This window comes from Molothrus aeneus, chromosome 2 (assembly GCF_037042795.1).
Source record: "Molothrus aeneus isolate 106 chromosome 2, BPBGC_Maene_1.0, whole genome shotgun sequence".
NCBI lineage: Eukaryota > Metazoa > Chordata > Aves > Passeriformes > Icteridae > Molothrus > Molothrus aeneus.
In genome coordinates, this window is record NC_089647.1 from 19963537 (window position 1) to 19989021 (window position 25485).

Genomic DNA, 25485 nt, shown 5'->3' on the forward strand with positions numbered 1-25485 from the left:
GAGGGGACCTCGTCAATGTCTATCAGTATCTAAAGGAAGGGAGTCAACAGAATGGAGCCAGGTTCTGCTCGGTGGTGCCCAGCAACAGGACCAGAGGCCATGGGCAGAAACTGAGTCCCAGGAAATTCCACCTGAACAGGAGAAAGAACTTTCTTCCTGTGCACTAACCGGGCACTAGAGTAGATTGCACGCACAGGGTGGCATACTGGAGGCATACCAGACCCATCAGGACGCCATTCTGTGCTGTGTGCCCCAAGCTGTCCCTGCTGGAACAGGGCGGTGGGCAGTGGGCACAAAGCCCTGCACTGCCCCACAGCCGACTCGTCCCGCCGAGATTCCCCGAGCGCCGCAATCCCCGCCCACCTACCACACCGGGGCGCGGGGCTGGGGGCGGGGCGCGGGGTGGCGGCCAATGGTGAGCCGCCGTGCCCCTTGACGTCACCCCGATTACATAAGGGCGGCGGGTGCCGGCCTTGTGCCGGCTCGGCTGCCCCGCCCGCCAGCCATGAGGGAGCGCCGGCGGGGTGGTGCCGTGGGGGCTATGGCCGACGGCAACGCCGACTGGATGGGCTCGCTACCGCCCGCGCTGCGCTCCCTGCCGCTCTCCAACCTCGCCATCCCGGGTAGGGCGGCGCGACGAGGTGTACGGGGCCGGGGCTGTCCGTGCGGTGGTAGGGGAGTCGCCTCGGCCGCGACTTTCAATAAAGTGTTGAGGTAGAGGCTGGGGCTGAGAGGAGCCCTGTCCATCGCAGCAGAGAATGGTGGGCTTAATCTCCTGTAAATACTGCTGTGAGACGCTAACTATTGACCTGCTGCTTTCACTGCCTGTAGAAAAGGTAGCTGTGACCGCTAGCGGCCGTCCTGAGCGTTTGCAGGTGCTTTAAGTAGGGCTGAAGTCGGGTGGGGAGAATGGTTTGGCTGCGTTGACCCAGCAACTGGAGGTTTATCAAATGGAAGATCTGCTGAGATGGGGCTCTGAGCAACCTGCTCTCGGGGGGAGTCTTCCTGGTCGTGTCAGAGGGCTTGGAACTATGTGATCTTCAGGCTCCCTCTCAATCCAGACATGGCATATGGCATGTCTTTTATACCCTGGTTTACAGATAGATAAGCTTATAAGTGACGACAACAACAGATGACCTGAAACTTATTTACGCTGATTTTCTGTCTCTAAAGGGTAAAAATATTCTTCCTTGCAAATGTCAATAGGGAAGATTTTAGGGGTGGTTACTGTAGCTCCTTCTGATGCTGGATGTTGCAGTCTGGTACAGGCTTGGTTTTCATTTTAGTGCTTTAGCTTGTCACTAGCACTTTGGATATGTATGTTGTAGCATACATACAGTCTCAGGTTGTGTCTGGGGAGGTTCAGGATGGGCATTAGAAGTTTCTTCACAGAAAGGATGATTAGGCATTGGATGGGACTGCTCAGGGAGGTGATGGAATCACTATCCCTGGAGGTCTTTAAGGAAAGAGTGGATGTAGCACTCAGTGCCGCGGTCCAGTTGGCAAGGTGGTGTTAGGGCTTGGGTTGGACTCTGTTATCTCAGCAATGTTTTCCAATCTTCTTCTGATCTATATAGCAGACATTCAGAAATACCTCCCTAGAAACAGAGTAACTTTTTGTGTCAGAACATAGCCGCTTCTCTACATGCTCAAATGTCCTTGAAGCTTATAAAGGGCGGTGCACCTCCTATGCGCTGACTGGTGTGTTACCTGTATCAGAACAGTTAAAATACTAGGTTTCAATCAAAAATGGTGCTCTTTCCTATCTTGACAGTAGCAAAAACTTTTTATGTTCTATTGAACAGGGAAGTGAGACAGAAAATAAATTCAATGTTCATATAAAATTCTAATGCCAGCAGACTTTGAAACTTCTTGCAAAGAAAGGCTTCTCTGTTTTAGTGAACTCATAAATCAACTTGTTGTAGCCACTTAAAGACTGTGAAACTCTGCAGAATGTTATGATTTAGGTTGTATTACGGGCAATGCTGCTGTCATGTCCAAACATCATGCAACCAGTGTTGCAGCAGAGAAACCAAGTAAATGAGTAGTTGTTTCAGTAATGCCATGGTGCTTTTAGAATGGCCGATGTTTTTTTAAGGGCTTGCAGTACGTGTTTATTTGTGATCAAGGTTGGTGTATCTCCCCACCACTTTCCTGTATATACCTTATGCAACCTGCAAGCAGGCAAAAGTTATTTTGGGTAGATTTTTGTCTTTTTTTTATTACTATTATTTTAGTCCAATGACTGTTTTGCTGAAGTGGGGTTTTGGTGTTGTGCTTGATAGAGCAACCTTTTTGGGAGCCGAAGGGGGGGGGGTGGGGGTGCGTGGGGGGATGTTCCTAGCAGTGTGGAATACAGGTCGCAGTTGAGGAATCTTTGCAGATGCTGAACAGCAATGGAGATCAGTGTTACCTTCAGAAGAGAGATCAACGGTTGAATGAGAAGCAGTTTTGTCTGTTGCTAACACTGTGTGCATATGACAGGAGTAACCTGCTTTTGTCCGTCTCAGGATACATTCTCCCCTGGAATGATGGACTCCATTGGTTTTGATTTGGGGAGTTTGTTTGCTTCCCCACCAAGCTCCTTGTCCTCCTTTGTACATAGGAACAGAGATAGAGCTCCAGGAGTGGAAACCTTAAAACATTTTAACTTGAAATAAAATCAACACTCAAAATCATGACACTGTTGTTATTTTATACTTTGCACTTTGAGGAATTGCAGAATTTAAAGAATTTTTTTTTTGAGAACAAAATGATAGTATCATGGGGCTATTTAAAGTGAATTAATTGAGAGTGTACACACAAAAGAAACATCTTAGATTTAATTTATTGTGTACTACTGTGAGTGGGTAACTCCCTTCTATATTGCCCAAGGGAGCTTCATAGGGTTCTCCTGCTTAATTTGTTGCATACCTTTTGCTTTCAGAGCTGCTTGTTTTCACTGGCTTTAGAAAAGGTAGCTGTGACTTCTGGGAGTGCTTTTAAAGCTACATTATTCTATGATTCCATGAGCTGTTAAATAATGGTGTGAAGCACCCTACTTGATGGTAGAGAAGATCATTCTTTCCTCAGGCTTTAGAACCAACTGGTAGTAAGTAAATAATGTTGAAGATGAGTGTTCATGAGATATATGGGCTGTTTACATAATTATTTAACTCTGCTCAAAACGAAGAGAGACTTTGAAAGAGTTAAGACCCTTGTGTGTGATCAGTTCCCATGTTTGGGCTATTCTGTTACTTCTGTTGGGAAAAACTCTAGCCAAAATGCTAAACCAATATAGTCATTTGCAAGGAAAAGAGATGAGGTTTCCTGTGCAATGTCATGAGAGGAGGAATCTTTTGCAATGAAAAATTGCCAAATACTAAGTAACTAAAATGTCATCAATGTCACAAGCATGCAGCATAGTCAACAAAAATAACCACCTTCAACAAGTGTTGACCTTATGTGAAAGCCTAGAGGGTTTTCTCTTAATTATATTCCAGTAATCCTCTTTGGATGTGGGCTTAAAAATGAACCCTAAAACATTTTGATTGTGGACATGATCCTTGGCAGGGTATTGTATAGTGCTTGTTTAATCTCAAACTGATTTACATTAAAGAATTTTATGAAATCACAACTATGATACTTATATTTTCCTTGGTCATTTTTTTGATCTGCATCTGCTACTTTTCTTATTTCTCCATGTAGAAAAGGAACACAAAAATCTGGAATGCTCTCACTGATCAGCTTTCAAAGTAAATCAGCTAGTTAAAGAATTAGCTGGAGAGCCTAGCTGTTCCTTGCTTGTACTTACATCCTAATAGTTGATAGCACCATGGTATTTCCAGTTTGTACTGTTTCATTTGAACTGCTGCAGAAATTTTTAGAAAGGCAGGTATCTTGATGTGGAAAATGTGTTTTATGATAGGCTTTTTGCAAATATTAAAATGAATATTGTGTGTTGTGTTAGAAAGTGATGCTGTATTCTCTTAAGTAGTATGTTAAAAATAGTTTTAGGTTATAACAAAATGTTAAAATAGAAACTATGCTATGTAGGATACTTTTTTCTGAAGAAAGGACTCATACTGAGACAGCAGTCACAGGACACCTAAATCTTTCAGAGAAAGAGAATTTATTGCTCCATTATCAGGAGAAACTAGCTTGGGCAGGACGACGCCATTAGGATTATGAGGAAGAAGCTGATGATGACAGACAGAATCCTGTATTTGAATGGAATTTATGCATCATGAATGAGATGTATGGATATGCAACAGGCTATTGTTTTTAAGGGTTAATCCTTCATTAACGGGTGTCCTTTTTCGGGCTTGTGCTGCCGAGGAAAAGGTACCCGGAGTCCATAACTCTTTGTTTCTATTGTCTCATATTGTCCTAATTCAAATTGTCCAAATTCTTATTACTCTAATGGTATTACTATTTTTATAATTTTATTACTATTGTATTACTCTAATTGTATTACTATTTTAAAATATACCATTTTATTTCTATTAAACTTTTGAAATTTTAAAAACACGTGATTGGTGTTTTTCACACTTGATTACCTTGCTGCTAGAGTCTGAAGTCTCTGCATCTGAAGGTATGGCACCATTTTCCTGTTTAATCAAACTTTTGCATTAATACTTGTATTAGAGCAGGTGAAACGCTTTTTCTGTCTCAGTCTCCTCTGTGTGAGGTCATGATAAGCTCCTTCCTTTTGGTTTGAGACAGCAAGGCAAGGCACTCTAGCAGATGTTCACTGCCAGCTATCAGTGTTTTAAGTATTTTGTTAGTCCAGCCTCCAAGGTGCTGGATGAATGTTATGAGAATAGCAGGCAGTTCTGTTTTTCTTTGGTAATAATACGTTTACTTAATCCTGTTTGGACTATTCCAACTTGAAGTATGGATGTAACAGGTATACTTGGAGGTTTGGATCAATCTGTACCCCTTGCTTCATTCCCAGTTCTGGTCAGGATAGCTAGCTATGAGTTTTTCCATGCTGCTGATTTTTTTTCTTTGTCTTCCGGAGAAAACATATGATGGCTAAGGTAGGGATCCACTGCTGCTTGCAGGAGCACCCAGAAGAATTATGGGAACCCTTTAATAAATAAAGTAAGATAATCAAAAGTCATTTCTGTCCCCTGCCTTTCCTTCTCTCCCCCTCCAAATACAAATGAGTGTGTTCCCCAGGCTAACCTGGGAAGGTTTTTGTGGTGATGATAGTTTAGAGGGATTTTTTTATTTTGAGAAGTGGTTCTTGTCAGAAAAGCTGCTTGCAACAGCTACTCACGGAGTTGGGCAAGCCCTAGGGTGGATGCTGTACTGTGTGGATGTCCTGAGGGAGCACAGTCGTTAACCTGAGGTGTCATGGTGTTGCAGATGTGGACAGGAAAGAACAAGAGTTGCAATAGCTGTAGAATAAATGAGTGATTCTTTTCTTTCACATAGTTTGGCTGAAACAAATGCTATTAGTAAAAAGTAAGCTGAGTCATGGAAAAGTTGATTTCAATCTGAACTAAGTTGTTTGATAGGAGTCACTGAAGAAGAGAGCTAAAAGATGGAAAATTTGGGAGAAGTAAAATGTTTTACTTTAGCACTTTGAAATGTGATACTAAAAAAAAACCCTTACACCAGTGGTTTTCTCCTAGGGTGTAAGATTTCTTTTTAAAATTTTTAAGTAAAGATGTTTGTGTTGTAGATCAAACTTGGTATATCTAAGGCTGATTTGAAATAGCTTACTGGTTTTTTTTTTTTATTATTTTTAAGCTTTTGCCACTTGAAGTCAGTTTTTCAACCACTGGTACACCTAGAGCCAAATGTCACACTCAGCAGAGTGTTCTGCTGCTCTGGAACATGCAGGCTGGGCAGGCTGCCTTTCCAGGGAGAGTTGGGACAGGTCTCCACCTGTGGCTTCTGGTGGTGTACAGGGCCTCTTCTCTCATCTTCTAGTGATCCCAGCTGGTGTGTTCTTGCTTTCTCAGAAAGCATGTGGATGGCTGGCCATAATCTCATTTCTAAGTCATGCAGAGCATTTGGAATGTGGAGCCATTTCTGTCAGCATCAGATTGTACAATGGCTGAGGAGTTTCCTGTGGGATGCTGGGTTGTAGGTAGCCAGAGATGACAGATAAAAAATGGGTTTTACCCTTCCAGAAACTTTTTTTTAAACAGAGAAAATCATATTGACCTGAATATGGCCAGAACAAGACCATATTGGAGACTCAGAACAGTTGGTAAAGTCTTCAACTTGACTGTTCGCTGATCCCCAAGAAGAGATGTGTCCTGGCACTGCTGAAATAGTAAAACTTTGCTGCTCCAAACTATAGCATAGTCAAGCTGCCTAATTCCCCCTTACGACACACACACTCTTGACTTTCTAGCCAACTTGTAATATAACTTTCCATAGTTTGCTCATGGCAGTGTCAGCGTGACTAACCCAAAACTTGCCACAGTACAGTGTGCCACTGTTTCTGCCCTTCCCTGAGAAGTTCATCCCAAGAGCCTCAGTAAGAAGCTTCCTGATTTTGATTTAAATGATCAAAGTACTATGAAATTTTCATCCCTGGAAAACAAAGCTTTACAAATACAGCTGGTAGGCAGTCTTAACAAGGAGCAGCCCTGCTGGCCAAGCCTATGGTTCAGCTTAAAGGGGGGATGGAAGGCATGGAGAGGTGTTTCCTGAGTTGATAACCTGCTGCAAGTGACTGAGTTGGTGCAGTAGTGTGACCATCCTCATGTGCCCCACCCCCTGGAGGTGATGGGGGCCTGAGCATCTTCTGCACAGGATGCCATTGTCCTATCCACCAACTGGCCAACTCTGCTGTCCTGACAGTGTAGCTGTTCCCTAAAAGCCCTGTGAGCTGCTTGACTTTGAGTTGGCTAAGCAGAGCCAAAGTGGTTCTGAAAAGAAGCAGCAGCAAGCACTGTCCAGTTGAGAGCTGGCCACTAGGCTTTGACTGGATTGGATGGTTTTTCTTTTTGTCTGCCTGACCCTGGGTGAGCGGCTGAACTTGCTAATGCTATGATTTTCTTGTTTATTTGTTCATGGGCTGCTGTGGGCTGTGGACATGCGTGCTGAGAGGCGTGGTGGTGACCTTGAGGCTGCATCCTCCTCCGAAACAGTATTCCTATGGAGTTCTCATTAAAAGGATCATTGAATCATCTGAACTGGCCATCTGTTGGATTGAAGCTCAGAGGGAAGAAATATAAGATTTATGTTCTGTTTCACCAAGCTTTATTTTCCCTCTCAATTTAGTTTGCATCTACCAATGAATCAGGTGGTAACCACTAGAAGAAAGTATCTGCATGAGTATAATGATGTTGAGTATGATTGGTAAATGCAGAATTTTCTGAAAAGACAAGTTATTTTACTACTTTGTTAGGCTATTTGATTGTAACAGCAACTCTCAAATATTTTTAGAGAGGCTATTAAACTATCTGGACTGTTACACTGGTGAGAACATTTGATGGAAGTTGTTCCACTGTTCTTAAGTAACCAAGTATTCTTTTTATATGACCCTCTGTGAGGAACTGGTCTGGCAGATGCTAGGTCTGTGTAGAAGCTCCCCTGAAAAGCCAGTCTTAACGCTTATCTTTTTAAAGAATTTCTGTCATCTGTTCAGCCAAAACCAAATTACTCTTGAAATACCACAAAATTTTCTTCAAACAGTATATGAAGGTCCTAATTAATTTGGTTTTCTTCTGGAAAATTTTCTTCCTGTGATTTATTAAAATCTGTACCCTATAGAAGGACTCAAGTGTGTCTGGTAAATGAGTCTGGTAAAGTGTCTTCAACTTGACTGTTCACTGATCTCCAAGGAGAGATGTAAATTAGTGCAGAACATGCCAAAGTTTTACTTCCAATGGAGAAAACTAGTTACAATGTTGATATAAATGCTTGTTGCTCTCCTTCCATGTTGTGAAAGTTTGTTTGCCTGCTTTTCCATCAATGATGCTAAAAGAGGAGAAAGTACTATGTAATAAAAATTTCTCTGTTGCTTTCTCAGAAGAGAATGAACCCTTGGTCCACTCAGTTCTGAGTGGTCACAAAAGAGGAGTTTAGAACTCTAAGCTGAAGGGTTTTTTCCTTTTTGAGTGTGTGGATCCAGTCAGGCTTTGAAATGATAGTGATATGCTGTGTCTTTCTTGCATTCCCATTGCAGACAGCTGAGAATGTTGATAAATGAGAAATCATTGCTAAGTGACCTTAACCTTCAATGGCAATAACTCCAGCCAGTGCCAAAAGTATTTCTTCTGGCTGGAAAGAAAATCAAACTACTCTGACATTGTATTGTGTCTGACAGTTTTAGGTTGTCTTTAAGCTCTTGCATCCCATTGCACTGCCTGATGGCAGTGGGGGAAATCAAGGTAGTTCTTGAATAGAGAGAGGGAGTTTTCCTAAGAGGATTTGGTCCCTACTAGGATTTGTCTTTCTTAATGGGACTGCATTAAGAATATCTAAAGGATTCTTGTAGGTTTCTTAAAATATACTCATCTCTATAGTTTTAGATAATTGATTATCAATAGGATGTTTCTCATTTCTGCTTCATCTCCTTTTGCTGGACAAGTTAGTATGAACTATTTGCTTTTCATTATTGATGAACTTTGAAGATGCTAACCTTCTAATAAGAAAATCTGGATTGTTAATGACCTGAATCCTGAGGACTTCTAGACTTTGAGAGGCACTTTTGCTTATCCTGTTTTTCCCTCAGTTTTGACACACACGGGAGATCTGGTTGAAAAGAACATCAGTGGGATAGCCTTGACTTGCTAGCACTTAGATCCTGTGGTTTTGGATCTTGGTTACTGTTCTTTTGCCCATCTTGGCTGTGTAATGCCTACTGTGCTGTGTCATGTGCAGTGGTTTGTAATGTGTGGGGAATGTACTCTGTTTAGTAAGCAAAGCTTGTGCTAAGAAGTGCAGCATCACTACAGCTCGGGTGAGTCTTTGGTCAAAAGTGACCCTGTAATGTTTTTAAAGGAATGAGTATGTTTTTTTGACCTTGCTTCTTAGCTTCATGCTATGTTAAACATTTGTCTCTTGCAATTTTCATCCTGTTAGTATTCTATTCATGTAAAGATCAATCCAGCTTATTCAGATTTATTTAAATTTACTCACAGCACACTTGTCTGCCCTTGTGCTTTCATTTATTGCTTCTTGGTTGGCCAGATGTTTGCAGAAAGTGTCTTGAGCTGCTGCTTCTGACTAGTCCACAACCTTGGAACCAGGGAGGTTTGCAGTATGCTGGAATATGCTTGTATCCAAAAAAACCCCATGAGTTTTTGTCCTGTTTTCGAGTGATTGGCAGTGCACAGGTAATGTTCTGTGTTGGAAGATCTTTGCACTTTTACATGCTGTATAATCATATTTTTAATATTCCATGAAGGTAAATTTACAAGGGGTTGGTGACATGATGCTAATCTCTGTCCCTCTGCAGTATTTGCAGGAAGTATTATGTGGAAACAAAAGATAGTACCAAATGGTACAGAATCATAGAATATGCTGAGTTGGAAGAGACCCACAGGATCATCAAGTCCAACTGCTGGCCCTGCACAGGACACCTCCAAGAGTCACACCCTGTGCCTGAGAGCATTGTCCAAACACTGCTTGAACTCGGACAGGCTTGGTGCTGTGACCACTTCCCTATTCCAGTGTTTAGCTGCCATATGGGTGAAGAACCTTTTCCCAAGATCCAGTGTAAGCCTGTAAACTCAGCTTTGTGCTGTTTCCTGAGTCCTGTCACTGGTCATGAGAGTGAAGAGCTATAGCTAGTATTTGTTGACATTGGAGGCTTGATAACATTCTGTTGATCAGTGTCATTTGTTTCAGCTCGGGCATGGGTTATTTGACTATCTGTGAGTAAGTAGCATGACAAATTAACATACTGGGAAGTTAGATTTTACTGCAGATGCGATGATAAAAGGCTGCTGTCTACAAATCAGCACAAGGGCTTCAACAAGAAGTCATCCTGAACTGTGAAATACTATCTATTTAACAAATAAATTGAATTGAAAAGTGAGCTGTTAAACATAAAATTAACTTGAGGAATTAGTATAAGCAGAAAAAAATAAGAAGTTTAAAGATATGAATGAAATTTAATCCACAGTTGCAATTACTAGGATAAAATTAAGAGATCTGTCCATCATTTTAAGTCTGGCATCTGGAATATATATATATACCTATATAATATTATTCTAACTATAACACAGCTTTTGGTAGTTAAATGTCTGGGCATTTGAGGGCATGTGACTTCTTTCCTTGAAGCTGCCAGTCTTTGTCAGATGAAAGAAATGAAACAGAAAAAAAGCTGCCAGATGATTAGCAGTCCCCTAATTTTTGTCTTTGAATGTGCAATCTCTTTCATGAATATTGCAAATTTAATGCTTGCTGCTTTGTGCTGCACATCTTTACCCAATTGGAAGCAATTGGTAAATCATGATCTCTTCATTGTATTGCCTGTGTCTGACTCTGTTTTGGGAAGGGCTGAGCACCAGTCTGCTGCCATGCCACTAGAGCAGCTCAGTAAGGTTTGCTGTCTGAACGCTAATCCGGTCTTGTGTACAGTGATTCCATGTCCTGCATGTGCAGGAACATGCTTTTGAGGTGGTTCAGGCTGGACTTCTAGCCTCTCCTTACCTAAAGGACAATGAAGATAAATTTTCTTGGCTCATCTCTGCCTTTTGACTTCTCAGTGGGTGAGGTGGAGGTTATAAATACCTAGTTTTGTTAGTTGTTTTGTCCACAATCAGTAGGTTTAAGGAATAGCTTTACTATAGGAATAGGATGTTATTTATATTTAAGTTGTTAATTATCATGTGAAATGTCTTGCTTCAATAATTCTTGAGGTTGCTTTTTTCCCTAAGAAAAGTACTCAGCATAATTTGCGGCAATGCACGTTATTTGTGTGGTGGGGAACAACAGATGGTGAGGGATTTTTTACACATGGTGGGGTGAGAGATTTTTTACCAAGACTTTACAGTGTGTGTTGCTGTGAGAGTTTTGTGGTTCTTGCTCTGTCCAGGACCTTCCAGCCTTGCTGCTGTCGCTGGGCAGTGTCCAAGCACCTTCACACGTCCTTGTGTTAGACATTAATTGAGAATCTGTTTAGCAAGCTCTTCCACTGAGCTCCTGACAAAATGGGGCTGGTCTGCTCCATTCCTGCCATGTAGGCTCTGCTCTTTGCCTTTGAGGTTTTATGGATTTGTGTTGGTTTAGGTTATGCTTTTTCAAAAAGAAATCATGCTGCATCACATGTATCAGCAAGCAGCTTGGCTCCTGCCATAGCAACAGAATGGCAAGACTTTATGAGTTTAGAAATAGAGCAAAGGAGAGCAGGGATTATTTTGACATTGTGATGCAATCAGCTTAGCATGTACTTAACATCTAACAGCTAAGCTATGTTAAAAGGCAGTGCCTGAGCTGGTAGTATATCACAGTGATCTTAAAGAAGGGCCTGGTGGTGATGTGGGTCTTCACCTTGCTGTTACCCCACAGCCCCACAAGCATCCAGTGCTGTTGCTGCAGGGTTTCAATTTTTTGACCAGAGTCAAAACATTGTGGGTCCAGGTTTGGCCTAGATACTGGTGACTGGCCTTTTTAAATGACCACTGAAGACCCAACTGGACTTCTGCTGTCTTTCCAGCCTCAGTATTGATCACAGAATGATCAACAGAATTTGTGATGGTCCCCTGCCCTTCTTAGATGGTGATGTGCTACCAACAGTGAAAAGGAGGATACGTTTTGCAAATGCAACTAGTGTTCTGCTTGGTTATATCTAGGTATACACGTTGACTTCGATTTAGGAGGAAAGCTCCATTTCCTAGGCTTTTAGCAGAGCCATGGGGCAGGAGTTAATAGGATCTTCTCTAACTATAGAAGCATGTCACACATAGTTCACTTTCCTGTTAAGGAGCGCGGTTTTTAAAGTATGTGGTGAAAAAGTTGCAATGTGGTGACTTGTTTGGGTTTTTTGTGGAAGGTTTTTTTCTTTTTTAATACTGCTTTCTAGTGCTAGGTTATAAGTAAAATTTGGTTTGTGATAGTGCAGGGAGAAAATTTGCTCTTTGTATCCTTAAAAGCACCTTGTAAGTGTCAAACTGCAAAGGAAAGACTTTTGTAGCTGCTAAGTGAATTATCAGAATAAGGAAAATGAGTTGTTTTTTGGTTTAGATTTACTTGGACAACTCTGAGGTAACAACAATGTATTAGTGGCAAGATAAAATTCTCATTCCTTTGTAAGTCAGATTTATCAGTTTGAGGGAGCATAATGGTGCGAGTGATTCCTATACGTTCAAGGATGCTGCACTGTCTTAGTTAATATGAAAATATTTCTTATGTCGTTATTCTATGTTATAAATGATCAATCGAAAGCCAAATTATCAAAAAATGCGAAAAGAATTATTTATCATTTTCCACGACCAAAACACGGTCCTCAAAACCACCACAGCCAAAGAGACAGCATCGAGCCCAGGATCGGCGCTGGGTGAACGCAGATCCCACCTCTATCGCATCGAATCCCTCCTGCCCCCGTTCACGAGAGCCGCTTCTAGCGGGGATGTTTTATACAGTTTATTGTGCCCGAGGCAAAGGAGTCCAAGTTTCTTTTGTAACTCTACTTATTCATAGTTGGTTCTTTCACTGTGCAGAGCTGGACAATCACCTTTTCCTGGTTGATAGCCAGCGTTGATCGAATCCCGGGAAGTCACGTATTCACATGTATCTTTCTGGCTCGGCTATCTTGATCAATGTTATCCGCAGAGCGAGATGATCGCACTTAGGCGGTTTCCGATGACTCGGGATAGCGGTGATCATCACGTCGCGTGCATCTATTCTTGGGCTAAAGTGCCGATCGATTGTTGTCTGGCCTGACTCCAGGAGTTTCGGAGTTTGAATAGACATCTACCTCTCAGGCGGCTTGTGGTCAGAGACTCGTTTGGATTTCACAATCTTTATAAAATACACTCTTTTATAGCATGAATTATTTCTAACATATATTACATTCTACAATGTTAAACTGCCTTCTACAGTGACCTAAACAGAAGAAAAAATAAAAATTGATAGAATTAAGAACTAGGAAAAAACCGAACAAAAAACACAACCAAATGAAAGATTTCTTTGTGCAGAGATACTAATTTCAAGGCAGAAGGCAAGCTCCTTGTGATTAAAGTCTACTTTCCGAATATAGTAGAAGCTTGAATGACTAATTCTGCTGTACAGGGAGATAGGTGAAACTTAAATATTTGTAAACTACAGTTTGAAGCATCATAAGGCTTTTGAAATGTCTTCACTAAATGTTTGCTCCTGGATTTTGTTTGGGGTTGCATGTTTGGAGATGGGAGAAAAAAAATCTAGGTGTTGCTCCACAACTGACAGCTACTTTGTGATGTAGTTTACTGGGACAAGTACTAAAAATTTGCTTAAGATGGCATCTTTGGCACTTCTCACTTCTGTCTAGAAGACTGAATGGCAAGCCATAACAGAAATTCACTTATACAAATGCTGTGAAGAATTCATGGAGAATTGGTCAGAATACGTTTTAGTGTTCATTTGTAAAGTTTAAAAACTCACCTTCACACTACCTGTTCACTGGTTTTGAACTAGTTGAAATCTATGGAAAAGAGTGCATTTAAGGTTATTGAGAAGTGATGTTTAGTTTATGCACAGTCTCTTCTTTCATCTGGATTAAAAATGCCAACAAGATAATCCAATTAAATAATAATCTTGTTTGTAGCTCTGATCTTGCATCACAAAAAATGCATCAGTGTTCAAGTGAGCACTGGTACCCAAATAAAAGGTTTGGATAAAGGAGACTGTGAATGCCTCAAATGTTATCTTGAGATTGAATGTTACAGATTGTGATTTCAAAGAGTTGCAGACTGAGGTAGAGGAGGAAATTTGAGAAAAGCATAGTCGTAGAAGCAGAGACAAACATGCAGGAATGTAAAACACAGGTGCCAAGTCACTGTACCCTGGGGCAGCTGGAAAATGAGCTCCTTGGGTGAAGATGCTTTCTCTACACTCCAGCACAGATAGCAAGTGGGGTTTGGCTTAATGGGCCAAACTCTCATCTCTTATCCTGAAGACAAAGGGTAGCAAGGGCTGTTAGAGCTCCTAATAGCGTTTGTGTTGGGTGGAAATTCACAAGGAAGGCAAGCCTGGAGCAGCTACAGCTTCTTGGCTAGTTTGCTGGTACCTAGTGCAAATTGCCACGAATCCTTGGTAAACCCCAGTCTGTGGTGGATCAGCTTCTGCTAGTCTTTGCTTTATGCTGTTCTGGTACGGTGCAGGCCAAGATACACTGCCTTTTCACTCTTTGTTCTGTTACTGACTTGGCTAAGGTAGGGATATTTCAGTCACTCTGAAACTTTTTATTTTGGAGCTTTGTTGCTTCTCAGGTTTTTTTCCCATTTACTACTGAATTTTCAATTGGAGGTTTTTCTAATAAGCAATAATTTTATATTGGAGATGCAGTTTCTCTGCCCAGGTACAGGTTGTGTCACAGGAGCTTTTTTGGACGTGCATTATTTTGGTTGGGACTGGTGATTTTGATTGTTGGTTGTACTTTTTTGATGAATTTTCTTTTCACCATGCCTTTGGTCACTTGAAAGCATGCTAGGTAAAAGACATGTTCATGAATTTGTTTAACATGAGCTTGGTATCCATCCACACTGTAACTGGTGGTGTGTTCAATCGTTCCTCCTCTAGGTCCAGCCAGTCATTGCCCACTGTTCAAACTACTAATCATTTATCTGCCATCTTGGGGCTAAAGGGAGATGTGCTGATAAGGCATGTGCAGGTGCAGATTCCTCAGTCCATTATGTGAATAAAGAAACCTGTTCCAAGATGTTTGGTGTGTAAGGTTATGGTTGTACATACCAGGTGTAAAATAAAAAATAAAGTCTCAGATTTTTAAAATTATTCTGGAGTCTCATCCTAGATCAGTCATGTACCAGGCTTTGGGAAAGCTTTGGGGGTTGATTTGTAGTTTGTGAAGGAAGGAATGAAGGAAGGTTAGAAGGAGGTTTACCTTTACCACAGATGTTTGTTTTGTGGTGTTCAGAGAGCATTGAAATTGGGAGTTCGTGAAAGAAAGTTCAAACTGAGGACCTTATGAAGCGATATGCGGAGTAAATAAACTCCACAACCAGATATAGTTATGAAGTGGGTATGTCAGCGCCCAGCACAAGCGAGATAGCTCTCGTGAAAACTTGAGGCCTTGAGCCTCAGTCTGACCCTTATCTTTATTCACAAAGGTATTCCATATGCAATACATTGCACAACTGTTCCATGCATATTCAATCTCTGCCCGCCCTGTTCTCACTTTGCTGGGTAATGAGATCCACGCCCTTCTCGGCATGCGTTGTCTGTTGTCCGCACAGGTGGTCTCTGAGGCTGAAGATTGTGATCTTCCTCATGACTGAACTTTTGAACTTTCTCTTTTGCACATGCACTTTTGGTCCCTTGGTGCTTATCTGAGTACTGTCTGTAGGCCTTGATTAGCTTGGAGACGGAGGAGTCCCTTTATCTGGTTTCTTTGCATCTCTTGGTCTTTTCTGGTATTGTTCTTTATGCAAAAAGCTTCAGAAATTTGCATTTTACTATGCCCTTTGTACCATGGTGGAGGTTTCTTAAGTAAAAAGGTTAAAATTCAACACATAGTTCTACAGGCTAAACTTAAATGCTTAATTCATATTGCTAACTCAAGTGAACTCCAAAAATCTCTATTTCACTTATGCTTAACTCTTGTTATACTGTCAGGGAAAAGTAAGGTGTAAAGGATGGTCTGAAAGACTCACATATGAGCATAATGCTTCTGCACCCCTGTCACACATGTAGGACTTTGTTCAGTTTTCAGGCCACATGGGTACACGTGTTATGGGATAGCCACTTTTTCTAAAATTAATTCTTCTTGGCTTTTTTTCTAGGATCACATGATTCTTTCAGCTACTGGGTCGATGAGAAATCTCCAGTGGGACCAGACCAAGCAACAGCCATCAAACGTTTGGCCAGAATTTCCTTCGTTAGAAAGATCATGAAGAAATGGTCAGTGACTCAAAATTTGACTTTCAAAGAACAGTTGGAAGGCGGGATCCGCTACTTTGATCTTCGTGTATCTTCCAAACCTGGGGAAATAGGACAAGAGATTTACTTCATACATGGCTTGTTTGGCATCAAAGTATGGGATGGGCTGAAGGAAATGAATAGTTTTCTTGAGCAGCACCCCAAGGAAGTAATCTTCTTGGATTTCAATCATTTCTATGCCATGGATGACAGCCATCACCACTTCTTGATCAACAGGATCCGCTCAGCATTTGAATCCAAACTTTGTTGTGTTGAATGTGTAGAATATGTGACGTTACTGTACATGTGGGAGAAGAAACACCAGGTAGGGAAAGGATATTTGATGTTTTTCAAACCCAAAATGTTAAGATTTTAAAGAGACAAGCCAAGTGTAGCTCCCACTCACAGATATTGGACCAAGGATGTTGCTGATGGTCAAGTTAAAGCCCACTAGGGCCTCCTCTATGCAGTGTGCATGTTTTCCTCCATTTACATGCAGCCGTGTATCCCCTCATCTATGCTGTGGCCAGTCTGTCCTGCTCCCAAGCACGTTTGTTAAATAAACTGTAGTGTCCTTGGAGCGTCGTGCTCCTTACAAAGGGTTTTCTCTTCTGGAAGGGCATGTAATGCAGAGTTGTGTTGGTGAGGATTTTATTAACTGTTGTCTTTCTAGCCAGTGTGAAGCATATAAGCTTTAGCATGACTAAGGTATGGATGGAATTTCTTACCTCCTTTGCAGCCATCCAGATCTGCAGAGGTGAGGTTAATGGCTCTTCTCTGTGGTAACTGCTCCCAAAGGTACACAAAAAATGAGAACAGAAAAGGGTTTCAGCAGCAGCACATAATTCTTGAACTGGAAATGAGGCTTTGAGGAATTGTTCTGAACTGATGCTGTCAATGTTAAGCTTCAAGATTAATTTTGTGTAAATGTGGGTGTTTGTAAAAAACGTGTCCTCTTTATGCTGTAGAGAAGCACCTTACAAGGTAAAAAACATTAACTTTGGATTTGAGGGTTTTGCTGACAGCAGGACTGCCTTTGGTTTCTCATGCAGCAAGTGTGAGCACGATGCCAGTATGTCAGTCATGTGCCAATCAGCCCTGCACACTTTGCCCTCTTAGAAGGAGGTATTCAGAAGATGGCAAGGCTGCTAAAATCCTTACCTTCAAGTACAGATAGAATATTTTCTGGCATTAAGAAGTTGCAATACTTTTAGGCTGAGCTCTTTAAATGACAAAGGCAACTTTGTCATTTTAAACTGATGATCCATAAAGCCTGAAGGAATCCTGTCCTCAAAGCTGAATAAAATTATCTCCATCTCCTTTGGCTGTAGTGCAAGAAATATACTCACACTCATGACTCAAGAGCAACTTTTTTGCTTAGTCCTCTTCACTGCTATGCTAGGTGCAACAGTACTGTATGAACATAAACCAATGCAGCAGCCTGTTCAAATAAAAATATAGTAGTTTTGACTTGCTTTGGTTTTTTTCTTTTTTTGTTCTCCTAGGTTCTCATATTTTACCACCACCCTTTGTACCAGGCATATCCCTTCCTGTGGCCAGGTAATAAAATGCCAGCACCATGGGCTAATACAACTAATGTGCACAAACTGCTGCAGTTCCTGGAAACCACACTTGGGGAACGAAGTCGTTATGGGACTTTCCATGTATCTCAAGCAATTCTCACACCTCGAGTGAAAACGATTGCACGGCATCTGATTCGTGGTCTGAAGAACACGCTTGTTCATAGGTAAGGACTTGTCTTGATTGTCTCAGTTCTTTACTTAACATGTTGAAAGAGGCACTGAGCAAGAAAGAAACTAGGAGATGTTTGCTTAGCCTTCTGAAAGCATGCCATTTTGCTCAATACTGTTGTTCATGTAAGACACTTGCAATCATTGAAAATAAAGACAGTGCAAATAATAAAGGAACAGGGTATATATGTGTTTCCTGGTAATTGGAACTTTTGAAATGTGATATGATTTTGTAAAATGTAGGATGGATGTGTGCCTTCAAACCAGTAAATTCATTTCAAACTGGCTGAAGTTGGATTGGGGGGGGGGGGGTAGAAAAAGCTTGTGCCACAGAGGAAAATTGCTTATTTCTGGACTTAGTTTTACATTTATCCATACAAATGTCTCAGTAATTTCAGTAACAGTCGGAGATGTATGACCTAGGGCAGTATTTTACCCTGTATTTTAAGGGGGCTGGGGGGAGAGGTTTTCCAAAAATTAGATTCACCATTTGACTCTTTTTAATACCATTGACCATTGTACAATTAATTTTCCTATGAGTAAGGTCCCTGTAAGAGAGTTTTGCTTTGATTAGCACAGAGTGACAGTGATTTTTACTAGTATTAACAGCATGACCAGGATAGTTTCATATGATTTATTTTATAGAATTAACACCTTCTAGCCCATTTGCTAAAAATTACCAGAACTGTAAAAGTCCTCGTGTATATTAGGAAGAAATCTTTACTGTGGGGGTGGTGAAGCCCTGGTTCAGGTTGCCTAGGGAATTTGTGGATGCCCCATTCCCTGGAAGTGTTCAAGGCCACGTTGGGTCGGGCTCAAAGATGTCCCTGCAAAAGGCAAGGGCTGTTAGAATGCGATGATATTTAAGGTCCTTTCCAACCCAGGCCACTCAGTGATTCTGTGAATAAGAAAATCGCTGGTTAGGTATAAATCTCGGCATTTTCAGTCCCGTTCGTGCAGAGGCGTTAGTCCGGCCCAAGCTGTTGGTTCGGTGTCGGGGCCGCACCTGTGCCGGCCGCGCTCGGCACCAGATGGCGCTGGGGGCCCGCGAGCGCCGGACCCTGCGGGGCATCCGCGCCAAGGCCGGGCGGGATTCCTGGGCCAAAACTACCAAAGGATCGTTTCATTTCGTGGAATGTGCGAGCAACTCTGTTTCGAGGGACTCCTGGCACAGATCTGTGCTCTAAGCCACTGTTAGCTGGAAGCCTGCCTTCAGTCCGTCCCTTTCTCTCATCCTTAACACTTGTTTGCAATTTAAACCGAAAGTTGCAGATAGCTGCTGCTGTTTGCATAAGCGTGATTACTTGTGTGCATTTGCACAAGCTAGCTGATATGCAAATCTATCCTTGTTTTATGTAGATGCCTCCCTTCTTGTATGGAAATTTTGCCCTGGATTTGAATATTTAAATGTTCTCAGCTCTTGCTAAAGGAGACTTGCAACAAGTCACACTTAGCTGGCTGAAGTGTGGTGTGTCCCTTGGCAGTAGTTATGCCTTCACTCATAGTTCTTGATAAGTTTTTTTTATTGTCCTGATTCAGCAGGCGTGAAGTGGTTTTAAGTTTTTTGGGTTTGCTTTTTTCTCTTAATCGTTCTGTTAGCTAATTTGCTAGCCTAGCATCTTCTCAAAAAATGTATACATGTTACAGCACTAATCTAAATAATGCAAATATATTTAACCATTTGTGTCTAACTGCTGAAAAGCATGGTATTTCATCTTAGAGTGCAAGAAAGCTGGTGCAGACTCCTAACTTGCACTGTTGTCCAAGAAATATTTGAAATTTCTCCCCATAGTAGAATTTCTAACTGTTTAATTCAGTTCCTGACACACCTCTCCTTTAACCAGTTGTAGCAATGTATAAGCAGGATGTTCAACCCCTGTGGAGCTGACAGCTTCGTTCTAGGTTTGGTTTCCCTGACCCCATTGCTCTTGAGTGAGTCTGGAAGCTGGAGAGAATTTGGGAGAAATGCAATGCTGCTGCCTCCAACTTTTTCTCCTGCCTTCCCTGAGGCAGAGGAGGGCAAGGGAGCATCTTGGGCCAGGCATGGCCTTGCTTTGTGTTACGCTGGTTTGCTGTGAAATTGAGCATTTGACTTAACGTGTGCTTGGGTGCAAACAAACCACGGTGCAGAAAATTTTAGTGCAGTGTTAAATCCTGAAGCACAGACTACCCAGTGAATATAGAGGGATTTTGTATGTCTGCTAGTTGGCATTGATGACTGACCAATATGTCTGTTTGATAGCTAATGACCATGTGCTGTGTTAAGCACTCAGCCAATTGCATTTAGGGTGACAGCCCTGATCACAAATATGAGATAATATATTTTGTAAACAGCATGTTGTGTTTGTAACGAGGGGAGTAGGTATACAAAAGTGTCTCTTTTGAAGTGTTTAATTTTCTTTATTTCAATTTCTTTAGGAACCTGCCCATGATTTTGAATTGGGTGAAAGCACAGAAGCCTGGTGTTATGGGTGTTAACATAATTACATCAGACTTTGTGGAGCTGGTTGATTTTGCTGCTACAGTTATTGCATTGAACGACCTCCTTTTGGAAGAGGATGAATCTGCAACTTAAATCCTGATTGCTGTGTTCCACGTGTGCTCTTTAGTAGACATCTTTGAACTATGCTTAATGTTTTACTTGCCAAGTGAAACCTATTGTAATCTCTCTCTCTATGAAAAAATGTTTCCTAGAGGAAACGTGGTTAAACATCATGTACAGCCAGGTCCCTTCTCCTGGAGTCATGTGGACCTCAGTCAGCCAAGTACTGTGTGTGTGCTGCTGTGTCTGTCTGTCTTTCTGTGTGTGCGTGCTCTGTGTGGCTGAGCTGTGCACACATCTGCTGCTGACAGGGACTGGCCTCTGGAGCAGATGTACCCTATTGTGGCACGCATCTCCTTGGTGACCGTACTCCCAGCGCCCGTGTGTGTGCATCCTGCCTGCTTCCCATGGCCAGGGCTCACTCCAGGGATCACTGCTGACCCCATTGGCAGCATGACCAGGCTGATAGGGTGGCGTTGTTCTTGGGCCACCTCTGGCATAGCTGGGCTCAGCTGGAGGCTGCTGCTCTATTCGTTATGCTGTTTTAGACACTACCTCTGACTTACTTGAAGAGACAATACTGCTATTGTTCAGGAGGAAGCTGTTAACACTGTGTTAAATATCCAAACTGTCCTTTGGGCCTGAGAGGTGAAGGCTTGACACAATCTTTCTTCTTGACCTCTTTATTTTACTTTATTACTTCAATAAATTAGTTGCAACTGTGCTTAAGTATATTTCTTTTGGCATTAATTTGGAGAATATTTCAGTCTCCAGATTTTGAGGATTATGACTCAAGTCTGAATTCCCTGTGACATATAGGAAACATTAATTTTCCTGAATTACTGGGACATTTAGGAAAATACAGCATAACCTTTCTCTTTTACCTCTTGGTCACTTGGGTTTTTTTAATCCATCAAATTTTCTTTGGCAAAAGTCTATCACCCAGGCAGCCCTTCTCTGGAAGGAGGTAGGCCAAGTGGGGGCTTGCTTGATATTCAGGGAACTGGAGCTGACATGGACTGCTCGAAGCCCAAATATTGGATCACTGTGATCTGTGATGGGACAGTGAATTCTGCAGTCAGATCTGAAAACTGTGCTTTTAGATAGAGAGCCACACTTTTTAAGGGAGAAATTTCTCCAGCCTTCACCTGCTTGTGACAGAGTAAGCAATAATCACACAAGCAGAGGAGGGTGTTAGTACTGCTTCTTTCTTTAGTCACATTTATTTTTGTGCTGGTTCACAATGAAGTGTGACCATGTATGTTTGGTCCAATGCAATCATATATTGGTACTTATCAGCACTAAATTTACTAGCTGGCAGTATCCTATAGTCTCATTTATCATTGTTTTTTTAAAAAGCACAAAAGGGACTGATTAGCAGATACTTCTCTGCTAAATCATCTTCCTGAAGAAACTGTTGGTGCACTAATTATTCACTGATTATGAATTTGTATATATCTCTAAGCTTATTTATTATAGAATGGATTGTCTATATACATATTTAATTCAAATGAAAAATTCATCTCCAGATTTATTATTTCTTTCGTTGTTTTATCCTGTGTCTGCCATCATGGTCTGACAGCTGTGAAAAATCCCAGCCTTCTTTGTTTGCTTGTCACAACTCAGGAGAAATGTAAAGGTTTGCAAACCTTCCATGTGAACCTTGGCCGAGTTCAGAGCAGACTGTAATCTGATTTATCTGTTGTTTGCATGGCTTTCATTAGAGTTCCTTGAATTTTTTAACTGAATCGTTTCTCAGAGGGAGTTGGAGGTAGGGGAAGCACTTGTCACTCAGTCTCCTTTCCACTTGTGTCTCAGTGATCAGGGACAAGTCATAAAAATCAGGGTTTGGGAACTATGTTCAAATTTCTAGTTTAATACTTCTTTTTAAAACCACAGCAGAAGGTTTTTATTAGGTTTGGTAGTTTTTTTTTCTTGTTGATGAAACCATCACAACCTGTTTTGAACAGTTCTGTTCAGTCTGCAAGTTTATTTAAAATACCTGGGTTTTCCTTAGCTGAATTTTATGTTTGCTTTACTACTGATTTACTCATGGCCCCAACTGAAACTCCATGTGGATTTGGTATTGTTGGTTTTCTTCTGCAAATTGTCTTGATGCTCAGAGTTCAATTGGATGTTAACACCAAGGCTGTGGGTTTCATCCCTGTATGGGCCATTCATTTAAGAGCTGGATTCATGACCCTTACGGGTTGCTTCCAACCCAGAATATTCTGTGATTTTCTAACCTGGCTTGAATGCCAGTGAGGCAGAAATAATACCGTTGCAAGGTTCCCCTGCAGAACCGGAAGACAAAGCAAGATGAAGTGAGTATGATGTTTGTATTTGACCCTTAATATATTTTGTACTGTATATATATATCTGCCTCAAGAGAGATTTATTTGGCTTAACCAATATTTGTATTGTGTGTGCACAGTAATGACTAGTATTAATCCTTCTGCTGTATTTATTTGAATAGAGATGGGACGGGCTCAGGACTTTGGTTACACATTTTTAACTGCAAACTCAGAAGTTTTTCTAACGTATTGGCTGTTAGTTCTTGCGTCATGAAACGTGCTGGGTATTAAGAGTGTTAGCAGAGGGAAAAGAAATGGAAAATAGATTTAGTATTAATGGTTTGAGTATGTGGGGGGGGAAACATTTCTGTAAGTTTGGCCTGTCAGCAGAGAATTGTGTGTCATTTCAGAGCTTGGTGGTGTGCATCCAGTGTGAGGAACCTGACAGTCTTAAATGGTGAGTTGGGCAGTTGGCAGGTCTATGACATGACATCTCCCTTGGCTGCTCTGGGCAGCATTCATGCTGATGTTTAGAATTGGTCCTAGGGTTGTCCGGAACCATCCCAAGCAATATGAACTACCTTTCATGTATTCTGTTACACAGAGAAAAGCTATCCATATAATGGGCTTATCTTGCTTACTCAACACCAAAACATATTCAGACTTCCTCATGCTTTGCAAAATTGAGCTCATCTAGGCTTGGACTTTGGGTTGTGGACTCTATTTTCCAGCATTACAAAATTAAAAGGTGTGCTGGGCAGGAAGGGAGGAGCAAGGAAGTAGGGCAGTAGTTTGCATCCAGTGCCCACACAGTAGGTGTGGCAGTGCTTAGCCCAGTTCTGGGCAGCAGAGTGAAGCAGGTCTGGCAGGTGAGCAACAACCCTGCAGCTCACACTGAGGCCCCTGAGCAGTCTGCTCCTGAGGTCAGCAAATAACAGCCTGCAAGGTCAGGATGTGTGAGCTTGAGGAGAGTAAAGATGGGTGTGAGCACAGGAGAAGGTGGGAGGTTCTTACTGTTAGTCTAGATGTATGTCTGGTGAATACAGTGGTTTTAGTCTTGCTTGTATATCGATAAAGCAGTAGAGTTCACTTTTAAACAGGCTGGGAAGAAAACCTCCCCAGAAAAATTGTTCTGACCCCATGACCATTTGGTTGGTGCTGGGAGAGGAGAAACCAGAAAACAAGCAGCTGCTTGAGGCAAAGTACTTAAACTGTGTATTTTGGCTCAAACAGGAGTAGGGCTTCTGCCAGCATGCTCATCTATTCTCATCTGGCTAAGCCTTTGGAAGTTGTTTCTTTGTGTACTTCTCTCAGGTGTCAGAGTTCATTGATGCATCATTTAGCAGACCAAGATTTAGGACTTAGATAGATAAGATTTAGGTCTTAGATAGATAAAGAGATAGAGGGCATGGATATTTTGATTTAGGGTTGGGTTGCCTATGGAAGTCTAACTGAGCATGTGTGACTTGAGTTTTACTTAAATATGCAGTATTTAATATGACATCCATATGCTGTTTTCGTAAGACTTTCATCTCGACTTGAACACATAGTTACCAAACCCTAATAATCAGAATTTTGGTCAGAGGACCACTGTTTGGGACAAAACTTCAAGCAACTTTTCAATACTTGTTAAAGCACAGAGAAATTGTCTAATATGGGGAACAGAACTGACTCAAAATTATTTGAAGTATAGATTAGGTCTAAATGAAGTTCTTTTGGCAGTGAAAAATAAGATTTTTTTTTTTCTACTTCTTTGACAAATCCTTATTCCAGCTTTGGTTCTTAGCTCAACAGATGGGTAGAAGAGCCAGAGCATATGGTGAGAAGCAAATAAATTTTATGCTAAGGACATATATGTAGGACTAACTGTAGTAAGAGTATGATGATTTATTTAATGATACCTTTAATGGTAATCCCATCTGCTCTTTGGTTTAGGCTGTTAAATCAGTCTCTTTTGCATTAAAAATAATCAGTCCCACTAATTCAATACATCTGTTCTGTTGAAGTGTGTTTACTCCTAAATGCATATTTATTTTTCTAAAAATCTTACCAAGTAAACTGCTAAACTGTAGGGACTGCAATAGGAATATCAACTCTTGAACTGTATGCTGAATCTGCTTATATTTTATAGCCATGAATCCTTATGCATTATGTGTTGTCCGTTTAAGTGGTACTTCTCTTACCCTTTGTTAGACCTGTCATACCATCTACATTGAACTGCAGTGTATTCTTAATTTTGAAAGAAATGTTGATCAGCACATCCTATATAAAAATAATTTAGATGGTTTTTTGATTTTTCTCAATGTCAAATATATTTTCCCGATGGATTTTTTTTTTAATTTATACTATGGAAGGGTGCCGAGGGGACCAGGTGAAGAGGAGTTGCCAATTCTCAGTATTTTGTGCAGTCTGTCTTCTTATGGCAGTTTGTGCTTTACCCACCTGTCTGATTTTGTGAAACCAGGATGCCTCATCTGAACTGCAGATAAATTTGGGGCTTTACATCTGTTTCTTCTGCTTTATATCATTGATAGTTTTAATCTTGAAAATAAAAAGTACAACTTGAGCTACTCATCTTTGCTGTGTGTTCTGTACTGCTGTTTTGATACATGATGATTATGTTGTAAATCAACTAACATCAGCTGAGCTGAGTAACTTCTCTGATGCAGAATGGTGTCGTGGAAGGTTGCTTTGGGATTTTTTTTTTGATCTCGCTGTACTTGTGTTCCCTGACGAGGCAGATGCAGACAGCATCCTTATTTTAGGATGTGCTGACAACTTCTCAGTGCAAGTAGTAGTGCAAAGTGATTAGAAATCAGTGTGTGCTTGCACTTGTGCATACACACAGCTAACATCTTTGCCTGAT

At 41.3% G+C, this 25485-nt stretch overlaps 1 protein-coding gene across 1 annotated transcript; it reads left to right on the plus strand.

The window, feature by feature from the left end:
- Positions 1-520: 520 nt before the first annotated feature.
- PLCXD2 (phosphatidylinositol specific phospholipase C X domain containing 2) lies at positions 521-25185 on the plus strand. Its single transcript, XM_066572037.1, has 4 exons — positions 521-623; positions 15897-16357; positions 17538-17779; positions 20202-25185. Exons 1-4 carry the CDS (start codon positions 542-544, stop codon positions 20356-20358), a joined length of 942 nt encoding a protein of 313 aa, XP_066428134.1. The 5' UTR covers positions 521-541; the 3' UTR covers positions 20359-25185.
- The last annotated feature ends 300 nt before the right edge of the window (positions 25186-25485 follow it).

Bases quoted from the DNA above. Each gene is read 5' to 3' on its own strand.
- PLCXD2 (XM_066572037.1), top strand. From the start codon at position 542: ATGGCCGACGGCAACGCCGACTGGATGGGCTCGCTACCGCCCGCGCTG. The intron at 16,358-17,537 runs GTAGGGAAAGGA...TTGTTCTCCTAG, and splicing joins TGTGGGAGAAGAAACACCAG to GTTCTCATATTTTACCACCA. The intron at 17,780-20,201 runs GTAAGGACTTGT...CAATTTCTTTAG, and splicing joins AAGAACACGCTTGTTCATAG to GAACCTGCCCATGATTTTGA.